General features: G+C 38.6%; 1 protein-coding gene across 1 annotated transcript in view; it reads right to left on the bottom strand.

Annotated features, from left to right (window-relative positions):
* LOC128691598 (glutamate receptor ionotropic, delta-1-like) overlaps nt 1–15039 on the bottom strand; it is an 84533-nt gene that overhangs the window by 3765 nt on the left and 65729 nt on the right. The window contains exons 9-11 of the mRNA XM_070088961.1: nt 8800–9044; nt 7605–7785; nt 1197–1296 (exon numbers count right to left, since the gene is read on the bottom strand). Of these exons, the coding sequence (XP_069945062.1) occupies nt 1197–1296; nt 7605–7785; nt 8800–9044 (526 nt within the window). The remainder of the gene's footprint in view (nt 1–1196; nt 1297–7604; nt 7786–8799; nt 9045–15039) is intronic.

Genomic DNA, 15039 nt, shown 5'->3' with positions numbered 1-15039 from the left:
ACACGAACATCATAATAAAACGAAAATAATGCAATCAATTTCCGTATACATTAGTATGTATGTATGTATGTGTGTAAATAAATGGTTCAGAGAACGGACAAGTAGATATACTTGACACATGGGCAACATTTGAGTATCCTTATTGTGGAAACACTTCGCCACACAGTGGCTTCATCGGTCCAATACAAAGGAAAACAGTGAAAATCAGAAGGATATTGAGGAAATCATTTACTGAGCCTGGAGTCGACGTAATGAGTCCATCAATCTTGATAAGAATACAATACACTGTCTGCACCATATAAGCAAATACTTTACGCATATGCTGTATTATTATACAGATTTATGGACTCGTTACACCGACTACAGGCTGAGGGACTGATTACCTGAATCTCCTGATCTTCACTATTCTCCTTTGTAATGAACTGAAGAAACCACTGTCTGACGAAGCGTTTCCACAACAGATATAACCAAGTGTTGCACATGTGTCTAATTTAACCATACGCGCGCGCGCGCGCGTGTGTGTGTGTGTGTGTGTGCAAGGGAGGGAGTGTGGGAATGTGTGTGAGAATGTGAGGGACTTTGAGAAAGAGAGAGAGCGAGAGAGTACTCACCTACTCACACAGGTCCGCCCTCTCCCTTCTCCATGAGCTTCGTCGTATCTATTCTTAAGGCTATGTATGGATCCTGCCTCCACTACACCACTCTCCAGATTGTTCCACTTCCTGACAACTCTATGACTGAAGAAATGCTTCCTAACATCCCTTTGACTCATCTGAGTTTTCAGCTTCCAGTTGTAACCCCTTATTGCTGTGTCCAATCTCTGAAACATCCTGTCCGTATCCACCTTTTCAATTCCTCTCGGTATTTTATATCTCGTTATTATGTCTACCCTATCCCTCCTGTCCTCCAGTGTTATCAGGTCTCTCTTCGTAGGACATGTCCCTTAGATCCGGGACTAGTCTTGTTGCAAACCTTTGAGCTTTCTCTAATTTTTTGACGTGCTTGACCAGGTGTCCTGGTGCTGGATATTTCAACATAGGCCTAACGTACAAGATGTACTGAGTCTTGAACGATTGTATGTGTATGTGTTTGTGTGTGTATTTTACTTTTGCAAGACGATTTTGGTATGGACAATAATGTTGATTATTTTATAATATTCCAAACAAAACCATCAATCAACTGATATTTTCTTTTACCTCTTATTTAATATTGGCACAAGTGGGCTGCCTTTTTGACTAATCATTGCAAACATTGCCAGCAGAAACTCTTCTCTGGATTCATAAAACGAACATTTTCCTGCAATAAACATTATATTACTATATTTTTTTTTGTATAAAAACTTATATATCTCTCACTTCCATCGTCACTAATACGAAAAGCTTTAAAATGGTATAAAATCACTGATTTAAAATGAATCAGAATATTAACAGCAACATAAAAAAAAAGTTAAGAAAAGTGTGAAAAGCCAAATGAGGCTGAAAATAACGGTATATGAAATATAGATTATGGAGAAGAATGCGGAGTTTACAAATGATTGAAGGAGGACTTCACATAAGAATGAGCAGTGCTGCCTGAAAGTGAGAAAGTCAGGCTGAACCAAGAGCTATAAAACATTCATATAGCAATTTAAAATAAATATGAATTAACTAATGGGTGTTTTATTAATACCAAAACAACGGTACCCGACAATTTATGTCAATGGGTCAGGCAGGAGGCATAAAATTATGGGCCAGTGTGTTGATATGCATGCTATTTAGAATTTTGGTGAACATGGTATATAAAAGGGTATAGTGGCATCCGGAAAATAAAAGTTCTGTAAGAGAAAATTTCTTGGAATGTAGGAAGATGATTTTTAATATTACGAACTTGTTGAAGATTTAAAACAGTAAATGATTAAATGAGGAAGACTGGGACGGATGAACTGCATCAATATTATCATCTGCAAGAGTATTTAACAGAGAACCTTACAAAAGAATATCCAGAAATTAAGTGAAGAGGCGGATAAAATGGAGAAAAAAGAGAATGAGTAACAATAAAGGACGAGACTTCTGAATATAAGAACATAAGAACATAAGAACGAAGGAACACTGCAGAAGGCCTACTGGCCCATGCGAGGCAGGTCCAAGTCTCCTACCGGCTTAAGCCAATGCACCCAACCTAGTCAGGTCAGGTCACATTGACTTAAGGGAGGAACACGGCAACCGACCTGGTAGCACAAGCTATCAGGTCCAACTCACACCCACCCACATCCACTCATGTATTTATCCAACTATTTTTAAAGCTACACAACGTTCTGGCCTCTATAACGGTACTTGGGAGTTTGTTCCACTCATCCACAACTCTATTACCAAACCAGTACTTTCCTATATCCTTCCTGAATCTGAATTTTTCCAACTTAAAACCATTGCTGCGAGTCCTGTCTAGGCTAGATATTTTCAGCACACTATTTACATCCCCTTTATTTATTCCTGTCTTCCACTTATACACCTCAATCATATCCCCCCTAATTCTACGTCTTTCTAGAGAGTGCAATTTCAGGGCCCTTAGTCTATCCTCATAGGGAAGGTTTCTGATACATGGGATCATCTTTGTCATCCTCCTTTGTACATTTTCCAGAGAATTTATATCCATTCTGTAATACGGTGACCAAAACTGTGCAGCATAATCTAAATGAGGCCTAACCAAGGATGTATAGAGTTGAAGAACAACCTGAGGACTCCTATTATTTATGCTTCTTGATATGTAGCCAAGGATTCTATTAGCTTTATTGCGAACACTTATGCACTGTTGTCTTGGTTTCAGATTACTGCTAACCAGAGCTCCTAAATCTTTTTCGCAATCCGTAATATTAAGATCTACATTATTTAGTTTATATGTGGCATGGTTATTGTCCTGTCCAACATTTAGAACTTTGCATTTGTCTATATTAAACTGCATCTGCCACTTCTCCGACCACTGCATCAGTCTATTCAAATCTTCCTGGAGTGCTCGAATGTCCTCGTCAGAATGAATTCGACGGCCTATTTTGGTGTCATCGGCAAACTTGCCGATGTCGCTCTTTATGCCCTCATCTATATCGTTTATGTAGATTGTGAACAGCAGGGGGCCCAACACTGACCCCTGTGGAACACCGCTCGTGACGCTTCCCCACTCTGATTTCTCCCCATTTATGCAAACTCTCTGCTGCCTATTTGTCAACCATGCCTCTATCCAGGAAAAAATTTCTCCTCCTATTTCATGTGCTTTAATTTTCCTCAATAGTCTCTGATGTGGGACCCTGTCAAAAGCCTTACTGAAGTCCATATACACAATATCATATTCATTACCATGATCTACCTCCTCAAATACCTTAGTGAAAAAAGTTAATAAATTCGTAAGGCAGGAACGCCCCTTTGTAAAACCATGCTGAGATTCGTTGATTAATTTATGCTTTTCAAGGTGGCTACGAACTGCCTCGGCAATTATTGATTCCATAAATTTTCCCACTATGGAGGTTAGGCTTATTGGTCTATAGTTCGAAGCTAAGGACCTGTCACCTGTTTTGAAAATAGGTATCACATTTGCCATTTTCCACTTATCTGGCACCATGCCAGTTTGTAGTGATATGTTGAAAAGATTAGCCAAAGGTGTGCTAAGCTCCTCTTTACATTCCTTTAGAACCCTTGCATACAGTTCATCAGGGCCTGGGGATTTGTTAGGTTTTAATTTATCTATTTGCCTAAGGACCATGTCACTTGTGACCCTAATAGTGCACAGTTTATTATCGTCCTGTTCTACATAATTTATCATTACTGGAATATCGCTGGTATCCTCATGTGTAAAAACTGAGAGGAAGTATGTGTTAAAAATTCTACACATTTCCTTATCACTGTCAGTGAGCTGACCCGAGGAACTTTTGAGTGGGCCTATCTTGTCCCTGATCTTACTTCTGTATACCTGAAAGAATCCTTTTGGGTTAGTCTTCGATTGTCTTGCAACTTTAACCTCATAATCTCTTTTTGCTTTTCTAATTCCCTTTTTTATTTCTCTCTTTAACTGAATATATCGATTTCTTAATTGCCCCTCTCCTCTTTTGATTTGCCTATATATGCCTCTCTTTTGACCAATCAGATATTTTAATCTATTGTTCATCCATTTAGGATCATTTTTGTTTGATCTGATTTCCCTATTTGGAACATAATTTGACTGAGCAGCTAGAACTATGCCCTGGAAAGCATCATATCGGCAACCATCACCACCTACCTGACCCTTAGTCAGGTCATTCCAGTTCAGCCCACCTAAGTAATTTTTCAGTCCTATGAAATCAGCCAAGCGAAAGTCAGGGACGGAGACTTGATTGCCATTATTAGGGGAATTCCATGATATATTAAAACTGAGTGATTTGTGATCACTCTCCCCAAGCTCATCATTAACCTCAAGATTATTAATTAGTGTTTCCCTACTGGCAAGAACCAAGTCAAGGAGGTTATTTCCCCTAGTTGGCTCTGTCACAAACTGTTTTAAAAAACAATCCTGGATCGTATCAAGAAAGTCACCCGACTCTAAATTTCCTGTCAAATTGCTCCAGTCAATCTGTCTATAGTTGAAATCTCCCATTAGCACAACATTTTCGTATGTAGATGCCTTACGAATTTCGTCCCATAGAAGTTTACTGCACTCCCTATCAAGATTTGGGGCCCTGTAAATCACACCCAAAATTAATTTTTCTCGGCCCTCGAGAAGCTGTAACCAAACAGATTCAGTGGCTGACGCTTCTAATTTAATATCTTGTCTAACACAACAATTTAAATTGTCTCTGACATACATCGCTACTCCACCACCTTTCCTGTTGACCCTGTCAGTGTGGAATAATTTATAGCCTTGTATGTGACATTCAGAGGGCATCTCTCTATCTTTCAGATTGAGCCAGGTCTCTGTTATAGCAATAATATCTATGTTTCCTGCACTTGCAATTAATCTTAGCTCATCTATCTTATTTCTAACACTCCTGCTATTAGTATAGTAAACCTTAAGGGAGCTAGTCCCTTGCTGCCCTCTGCTGTCCCCCTTTGTTTGCTGACCTGTTCTATTGTCTTTATTTATAACTTCATGCTGAATGCCTTTTATACATTTACTGTTTCCAACCCTAGTGTTGCAACCTGCTTGTTTCCCACACACACCCATACCTCTATCTTCCATCAGTTTAAAATCATAGGCATTTCACCAATGGCCTTCTCAATCGAGTCTGCAAGTGCTACCACCCCTGCCCCAGAGAGATGTACCCCATCCCTTGCATACATATCATATTTGCCATAAAAGTTGTTCCAGTTGTCAATGAATGGGATTGCAAGTTCCTTGCAGTATCTGTCTAGCCAGCAATTTACACCAATTGCCCTAGACAACCATTCATTTCCTACTCCCCTTCTAGGCAAGATGCTACATATGATTGGGATCCCTCCCTTAGACTTAATGAAATCTATAGCTGACCTGTACTTATCTAGCAGCTCTTCTCTCCTACCCTTCCCAATATCATTTCCACCAGCACTGAGACAGATAATGGGCTTGTTCCCATTACCTGACATGATATTATCCAGCCTGTTGACAATGTCCCCAACACCAGCTCCAGGGAAGCACACTCTATCTCTCATCTTCTTATTCCTATTACAAAAAGCACGGTCAATATATCTTACCTGAGAGTCACCAACCACAAGAATGCGCTTACCTTCATTAGCAGGGGCAGTAGTACCCTTACCTTCACTGGCCACTGAAGTACATTCATCCTGGAGAACAGAGAAGCGATTTCCTACCTTCAGATCTTCACTCTTAACTTTCCTTACTCTGATGCGCCTCCCATTACTGTGAACAACTCGCCACTTGTAGCAGGTGCTGGGCTGCACCTCACTGCTGGTAGCCGTTGCTACCTCCCCCACTACAGCCTCCTCACAGCGAGAGACAGACTGCACCTCACTGCTAGAAGTCTCATTCCCCACAACTCCAGCCACTTCACACTCTCTCCCAGACCCATTGAGGTGGACCTTCAGCCTCCTAATCTCCTCCTGGAGAAGCAAGACCTCCTCCTTCAACTCTCCAACCTCAGTTTTTAAAACACTGCAGAAGCAAGCCATGCTTTGTAACCGTCCACGCTAATCCCCAAAGCAGCTCAAATCCCCAAAGCAGCTGACATTTCACAAAGATCTGTACTACCGTACGACTGTTACTTTTCTTAATATATGCAAATGAATAACTGGTTTTCGTTTGCTGACAAAACGTATCCCAGGTATCGCATAACACTAGACTCATCCCCCAGAAACCAGTTAGTTAATTAGTACCTACACAGTCCAGAATTAATCACAATCTTTCTTTGAATAAGATAACACAACTTTGAAAGTTTGAAGATCAAAAGATACATTCTCAGCTTATCTCATGAAAACCAAAACTACTTTTCTTCCAAAAATAAGAAAAAAAAATGAATGCGAACTTCGATATAGATACCTATTCAAAATTCATTTTACGCCTTTCAGAAGACGCATTCCCATTTTTTTTGACATTAAAAATAAAAGACAATGATTCAAATGTAAGTGAAAAAATGCTGCCAGCACAGATCAATAATCTCAGCTTTAACCTGCAGTAGAGTGAATATTAATTGGGACAGTGATGACATAAGACCTTTGTTATAGAAGTTAATGTTTATTTGAAAAATGAACTGCAATGATATGAAAGATAATTAATTTATTTAATGAGTTATGGCTGGCATTTGCGTTACCACACACTTTGGCATAGAATCGACCACTGTTGAACACATTTTGGCAAGTTCTTCGTCGTGGTACCAGATCCTAATAAATGCAGTAATGAGTATCTCCACAGTCGAATAGTACTGTTTTGCGATCCTGTGCTTTGCTTATTGCCCATAGATTTTCAATTGGATTGAGGTCAGGAGAGTTTCCAGGCCAGTTTAGAAAACTTAGCCCTCTCTTTTCGAAGAATTGCTTATTGCCCATAGATTTTCAATTGGATTGAGGTCAGGAGAGTTTCCAGGCCAGTTTAGAAAACTTAGCCCTCTCTTTTCGAAGAATATCAACATTTTTCTGGAAGTGTATCATGGAGCAAGATCCAGCAGGAAAATGCCTTCTTCATCAGGAAAGACTTTCCACGATGGGAAGCAATTGAATTGCCAGAACTGCCTTGCATTAGTAACTGTTCATCGTTCCTTCAACAATAACATGCCGTCCAGGGTCTTTAGCTGTAAAACTACCCCACAACATCTTATTTGGAGTTTTGGCGCTTGTAGAATGTGTGCATTTCAAAGAGCTTCGTCTTTTCTCCGTCTCCTTATTACTGATTTGTGCCAATGTACTTCAAAATGTGCCTCATCTGAAAATATAACATTTCTTCATTCATCTGTAGTTCATCTATGATGATTGAGCGAAACATTGAGGGGGCTACCCAATCAAATTGGACTGGATGTTCCCAGTGAGTATATATTAGTAGTGTTGTATCTAACAAAATTTAAACTAATTCAGAGTCTTAAATAAAAGTAAACATAATAATTCCAAATTCAAGAATTTTGGCATTTCAAATTGAATAAAAGTATTTAAATGATTTATAGTAATTTCCACTAAACCTGCCAGTTTTAGTGAAGTCTTGAGCAATGGTAGTCTTGACACCGTCATGGACATCAATGAGGACGTGGTCGCCCCGTCTCACCAAAGTATCCGTAACTTCTGGGAACTGCGGATGTGGTATGTATATGAGCCGACCAGTCTTCTCTGCATCGGATATCTCCCGGTATATACCAGACTTCGCTGCCTGAAATATATATATATATATATATATATATATATATATATATATATATATATATATATATATATATATATATATATATATATATATATATATATATATATATATATCGTGCCGAATAGGTAAAAATTGCTCAATTAGTAAAAACTAATGTAAAATTAAGTCCTTTCTAAAAATTTCTCTTATACGTTTAAAGATTTTTTTTTCATTTATGTTAATGCAAAAATTAATAATTTTGTACGAAAAGAACCTAAGAAAACTTACCTAACCTTATAACAAGCGCAATTTAATTTAGCCTAATCCAACTAAACATATTTTAGACAAGTTTGCAATAATTTTATAATAAACAAACACAATGAAATATATTTTTTTTCATTAGGTTCAGAATGATTTTTGCGACATTACTGCATACACAAATTCTCTCTTATAAGCAGCTGGATTTCACAATAGGGAAAATTTTTTGCCTGTACTGAGGGGAAATGGAGAGAGGATGAGTGGCTGTTGGAGTATTTAAATTCAGTCCAAGGAAGGAAGCGAGAGGTTCAATTCCTCCAATCAAGAGACCCTGTCTTCAATGAATCCCTTTAATGGACCAAAAATGTAGTTACAGACAGTGGTTCTGTTGCAGCTCTTCGTTAAATACTTCATGCCTTAAAGATTTTAAAGCATCCATATTCAAATAATGAGTCTGGAAATCTTCCTTATTCTATTTTTTCAGTTTGGTTTGCATTTCACTGCTCCCATGTGTTTGACATCATAGTTTTTAGCTGATTGTCACAAAACTATTAACTGATCGAGTAATTCTACTACAGAGAAACTCTATTAATGCAATTCCTTTTTTCAATTTGAGAGTTTCACCTCTCTTAGAAAATTATATATTGCGCTTTCTACAATTCTCCTTTCTCGCTCCTTTACAGTTTAGTGTGTAAACATGTGAAAAAGCTTAGGTATATCTGCTCTGCTACTTTTCACAGTGGTATTTTTATTAAAGTATATTTATATAATATTGCTGCAAACTTCAGGTGTGATGGCTCCAGGACGCATTTTCAGATAAGGAACAGTTGCAGAGTCCTTTTGCCATATCAGCTTCACTGACGGGTCGTCCATCACGTCACGTAGTGTTTGGTAAGGTTCAGGGATGTGTCTCACTGCCAGGAGAGCCATGAGGTTGCCAGAGTAACTCCGTGTTAACACCAGTGTCACCATCATCCACACCATCAACACCACCCGCTCCCACAACCAGTACACAGGTAGCGTCGTATCTGTAATGGTTGACAAAATAGCTCTGTGTCAGCCTCATCTACACCATCAGCACTACTCTCTCTCCCACTATCAGTATATAAGCAGCGTCATATCTGTAAGAATTGCAGGAATAAAATAAAATAATATAATATTGTGAAAATTCTTGAAACCAGTTGTTAGCGTATAATTGGTGAATTTCAACATTCTTACTATATTATGTCACAATACATTTGAAACAAATCTGTAAAATATTTTTGTGAATAATTTATAAGTGTTGTGTGAGTTCTAAATCCTTACCAACACACATAACGAATGAAAAACAAAAGTTTAATATAGAAAATGGACCCATTTTCAATGTATGGACATTTATTTAGGCTTCATTCTTTCGTAAGGAACTTTGCTGAACCTGAGTGTACAAGCGATGACAAATCAGTGATTACATATTCGGCAAGAAAGTGAAGTAAAAATAGCAGGTGTTGAGATCATTGCATTGAAATTTTAGAAACATACTTGAGGGAGCATAAAATGCTCACGTAGTGTAGATTAAATTATAACAATGTTGTTTGTGATGATTCTAACTTTTACTTCTGAGATGTTAAAAGCTAATTTGGGTGTGTGTGTCCTTGACTGATATGAGAGAAGCTTCCACACACCTTGACTGATATGAGAGAAGCTTCCACACACCTTGACTGATATGAGAGAAGCTTCCACACACCTTGACTGATATGAGAGAAGCTTCCACACACCTTGACTGATATGAGAGAAGCTTCCACACACCTTGACTGATATGAGAGAAGCTTCCACACACCTTGACTGATATGAGAGAAGCTTCCACACACCTTGACTGATATGAGAGAAGCTTCCACACACCTTGACTGATATGAGAGAAGCTTCCACACACCTTGACTGATATGAGAGAAGCTTCCACACACCTCCTCATACAAAACTCAGGTTATATTATAACTATTTTTTCATTCTTCTAGTATATGAGATGATTATAAGAGTTACAATGACCAAGGGAAGCATTGTTAATGACGTCGACAGTGCTTTCTCTGATGCTCGTACATAAATTTCTTGATGCTTCGCCTATTTAAACCTTTTGGCAGCCTCAACATGAGATAATGCAAGTACCAGCATTTCTGTTGCCGAGTCTTCTTAGTTTTCAGTTACATCTTTGATAGAGGACTCTGAAGTTACATGGAGAAGAAGCCGTCCATGGAAAATCTAGGTTCATTCCTCTCCCTTGTATTTCGAACTGCATACTGTGTGTGCCCAGAGATAAGTCTATAATAACCCACTGTTTACTCAGTGAGTTCTGGTGGGAGTAGATCATTATTATTGGTGGGTTCAGAAAAATAATTTGGAGCTTTAGTGTATGGTCAAATTTGTGCATTACAACATCCATAAAAGAATCTTATCATCACATCTACTTCCTCTAAGGAAAGCTGCATCTTTAGTTCTACTTGGCTAAGTTTGACTCGCAAGTCTCCAGTGTTCATCCATCTGGAGGTGATGATGATCATGTTGTTTCACATAATTACTGTATTATTAAAACGCTCTACCTACAAGTGTTCCGCGAACAATTTAGCAAGAATTAGACACATATGCAACATGTGGGCAACTTTATATGTATTTGTATTAGCGAAACGTCTACAAATAAAGATACCCAGATGTTGCACATGTGTCTTCATCTTGTCGGTGTTGTATACCATTCATGTACAAGCTACCAAGCAAGAATTGCAGTGATAGGTCTCGCCATTTCAATACCATAGCTCTGGCTTGCTGTTGGAGCTGAAATATGTAAGTTATGTTATGTAATAATGATGAAATTAAGACACATGTGCAACATCTGGGTATCTTTATTGTAATAATGCCATCTCATTCTAGCTAAAGTCGTTCCCTTGAACGAATCTACCTGGACTTCCTACTTATTTCTACAACATTGCAAGTTCCTGAAAATGTGTTGATTGCAACACGAAGGGCCTAGAGCTATCATTCAACTTCCCCCGTAGTTGTTTTACATCATGTAAGTTATGTGTTAAATGAAGTTTAAACAACACTCACTTACAGTAAAAAAAAAAAAACTATATAGCTGGAAAGGAGATTTTAGCTGTTGTGGTGTTTACGGTAAAGTAGTGCTATTGACTGGTCCAAAGGTATCTATGTGAATAAGCAGGTCATCATTTGACTCTCCGTCTTGGTGTTCCTGATGTTAATTTGCTTTCAGTCGAGGAATTTAGGTGTATATCACTCATGGTCCCCAAAAGATAAGAAAAGTTCTTGGCAAGAACCCCCAGTTAACCTGTGTGGGGCACTTGCACTTTTTTTTTGTAGTCCTTCCATGCTGTTTTTTCTTGTGTTCTTTACTTTCCTGCTGTTTTGTTCTTGGACTCTGTACTCTCCTGGTGTTTTTGTCTTGTAGTCTGTACTTCAGTGTTGTTTTTTGTCTTGTAGTATTTACTACTCTGCTGCTTTTCGATTGCCAGGTACTAGGTAAGGAAATTTCGTCCTGCATTCAGTTAGTTTTAAGACTTGTTTGATGCCGTGAGAGAGTTCCACGTTGGGGTGGTGATGATTTCACATGTGCGGTCACTGAGCAACTCTAACCTTGGCGTTGTAGTCGGTCTGGTTTAAGATAACCACGCCTCCTTTATCTACGGCAGTAATGATTATGCTGTTGTCTTCTGCTGGTCCTTAGGGAGCAGCTAAGAACTACTACACAGCTCTGCGATGAGGGTACCTTGCGTAAAGCTTTACAGAAAATGTTGTCATTAAAACTGTGGTTCTTAGTGATTACATCTAGTTGGTAGTTGGATTTAAGTATGATTGTGGATAATTTTGAGCTTCAAATGAATGTTTCAAGTTCATTTTGGGATTGGGTGCCTTTAGACAAACTACTGATGCTGGAAGTTCTTCCTCTATCTCTTCATCTAATAAAGTTACTGCCAAAGGAGTTCAGCTTTCATGTCAGTCTTGTACTGGAGGTTGAAAATAGTTATTCAGCTTAAGATGTGTTCAGAATTATACATGCTGGTATTAAGTGTAGTCGTTATTTTCCTGGCTTCCATGAAGGCTTCCCTGAAGGAGTGTGAAATCCCTTCTGTGCATTCAGTGATGTAGGCGTGAATATCCAGACACAGGGAATGCTTGCTGGATTAAAGTTAAATAAGAGTGAACTTAAGAGGCACCGCTTCTTTGAGACAATCAGTTAAGAAGATGTGTCTGTTCCAGTAGCTGTATGCATAGAGGAGGACCACATAACGCACACAGAAAATCTTCATGGAGTTGCACTGTGCAACAATATGAAACCATGGGTGGAATGTTTCTGTTGACAATCGATATAGGCTGTTTCATCCGCCGGGAGCTTTATTAAGCCTCAACGTGCATACCAGAACAGAACAGTTAATATATATCAAGCAAGAAAATGAGGGGTAATATCATGTGACAAAATGACATCATTGGAAATAAAGTATAAGATAGTTTAACAAGGTGAAAAACTACCATAAATATGCAAAACAACATCGGGGAGTGTTGAATGATAGCTATAGACCTTTCTTGTTGCAATTAACACATCATCAGGAGGAGCTTGAAATTATGTAGAAAAGAGGAGGATGTCCAGCAAATACGGTCACAGGGACTGTCCTTGCATCGCTTGTTCGAGATATTTGTATCACACACAAACACACAAACGCAAACACACACACACACACACACACACACACACACACACACACACACACACACACACACACACACACACACACACACACACACAAACATACACACACACATACACACACACACTGTACACAGTGTATATCAGACCCATACTGGAGTATGCAGCTCCAGTTTGGAACCCACACCTGGTCAAACACGTCAAGAAATTAGAGAACGTGCAAAGGTTTGCAACAAGGCTAGTTCCGGAGCTCGGGGGTATGTCCTACGAAGAAAGGGAAATCGGACTGATGACATTGGAGGACAGGCGAGTCAGGGGAGACATGATAACGACATACAAAATACTGCATGGAATAAATAAGGTAGACAGAGACAGGTTGTTCCAGAGAGGAGACACAGAAACAAGGGGTCACAATTGGAAGCTGAAGACTCAGACGACTCAGAGGGATGTTAGGAAGTACATGTATTTCTTCAGTCAGAGTCGTCAGGAAGTGGAATAGCCTAACAAGTGATGTAGTGGAAGCAGAAACCATAAATAGCTTTAAGACGACGTATGACAAAGCTCTGGAAGCAGAGAGAGAGAGAGGACCTAGTAGCGATCAGTGAAGAGGCGGGGCCAGGAGCTGTGTATCGACCCCTGCAACCACAATTAGGTGAGTACAATTAGGTGAGTACACACACCACATGTATATACAAGTAAATAATTTGTAAATAATTTCGCCTGTTTGCGAATTGTTAAGCATTTCAAATCTCTCTCGTTCTCCATTGCATGTGACAGGATTTGATGAATTAACTTTGAAAACGAGCTTGGTGCCCGGGGGTATGGGAAACATCGTCTAGCTTCGGCTAGGCGCCCATACTTATTGGGTTCTGGCTTCGTGGTAAAGTACTGTTGACTCTGATACGAAGTTAGCAGGTTCGAGTCCTGCCGTGGACGGAGAGACAATGTTTGTAAATAATTTCGCCTGTCTGCGAATTGTTAAGCATACATATATATATATATATATATATATATATATATATATATATATATATATATATATATATATATATATATATATATATATATATATATATATATATATATATATATATATATATATATATATATATATATATAATTTCAACAAATCAGCCGTTTTCCACCTAGGCAGGGTGACCCAAAGAGAAAAACAAAAGTTTCTCTTTTTAACTTTAGTAATGTAGGTGGATTAAAGTAAAGGTTGGATGCGAAAAGTGGGTCATAATAAGCGTGTATGCACCTGGAGAAGAAAGGAATGTAGAGGAGAGACAGAGATTTTGGGAGATGTTAAGTGAATGTATAGGAGCCTTTGAACCAAGTGAGAGAGTAATTGTGGTAGGGGACCTGAATGCTAAAGTAGGAGAAACTTTTAGACAGGGTGTGGTAGGTAAGTTTGGGGTGCCAGGTGTAAATGATAATGGGAGCCCTTTGATTGAACTTTGTATAGAAAGGGGTTTAGTTATAGGTAATACATATTTTAAGAAAAAGAGGATAAATAAGTATACAAGATATGAAGTAGGGCGAAATGACAGTAGTTTGTTGGATTATGTATTGGTAGATAAAAGACTGTTGAGTAGACTTCAGGATGTACATGTTTATAGAGGGGCCACAGATATAACAGATCACTTTTTAGTTGTAGCTACAATGAGAGTAAAAGGTAGATGGGATACAAGGAGAATAGAAGCATCAGGGAAGAGAGAGGTGAAGGTTTATAAACTAAAAGAGGAGGCAGTTAGGGTAAGATATAAACAGCTATTGGAGGATAGATGGACTAATGAGAGCATAGGCAATGGGGTCGAAGAGGTATGGGGTAGGCTTAAAAATGTAGTGTTAGAGTGTTCAGCAGAAGTTTGTGGTTACAGGAAAGTGGGTGCGGGAGGGAAGAGGATCGATTGGAGGAATGATGAAGTAAAGAGAGTAGTAAGGGAGAAAAAGTTAGCATATTAGAAGTTTTTACAAAGTAGAAGTGATGCAAGGAGGGAAGAGTATATGGAGAAAAAGAGAGAGGTTAAGAGAGTGGTGAAGCAATGTAAAAAGAGAGCAAATGAGAGAGTGGGTGAGATGTTATCAACAAATTTTGTTGAAAATAAGAAAAAGTTTTGGAATGAGATTAACAAGTTAAGGAAGCCTAGAGAACAAATGGATTTGTCAGTTAAAAATAGGAAAGGAGAGTTATTAAATGGAGAGTTAGAGATATTGGGAAGATGGAGGGAATATTTTGAGAAATTGTTAAATATTGATGAAGATAGGGAAGCTGTGATTTCGTGTATAGGGCAAGGAGGAATAACATCTTGTAGGAGTGAGGAAGAGCCAGTTGT

Source organism: Cherax quadricarinatus, chromosome 26 (genome assembly GCF_038502225.1).
Source record: "Cherax quadricarinatus isolate ZL_2023a chromosome 26, ASM3850222v1, whole genome shotgun sequence".
Lineage (NCBI taxonomy): Eukaryota > Metazoa > Arthropoda > Malacostraca > Decapoda > Parastacidae > Cherax > Cherax quadricarinatus.
This window is presented reverse-complemented; position numbering and strand designations above follow the sequence as displayed.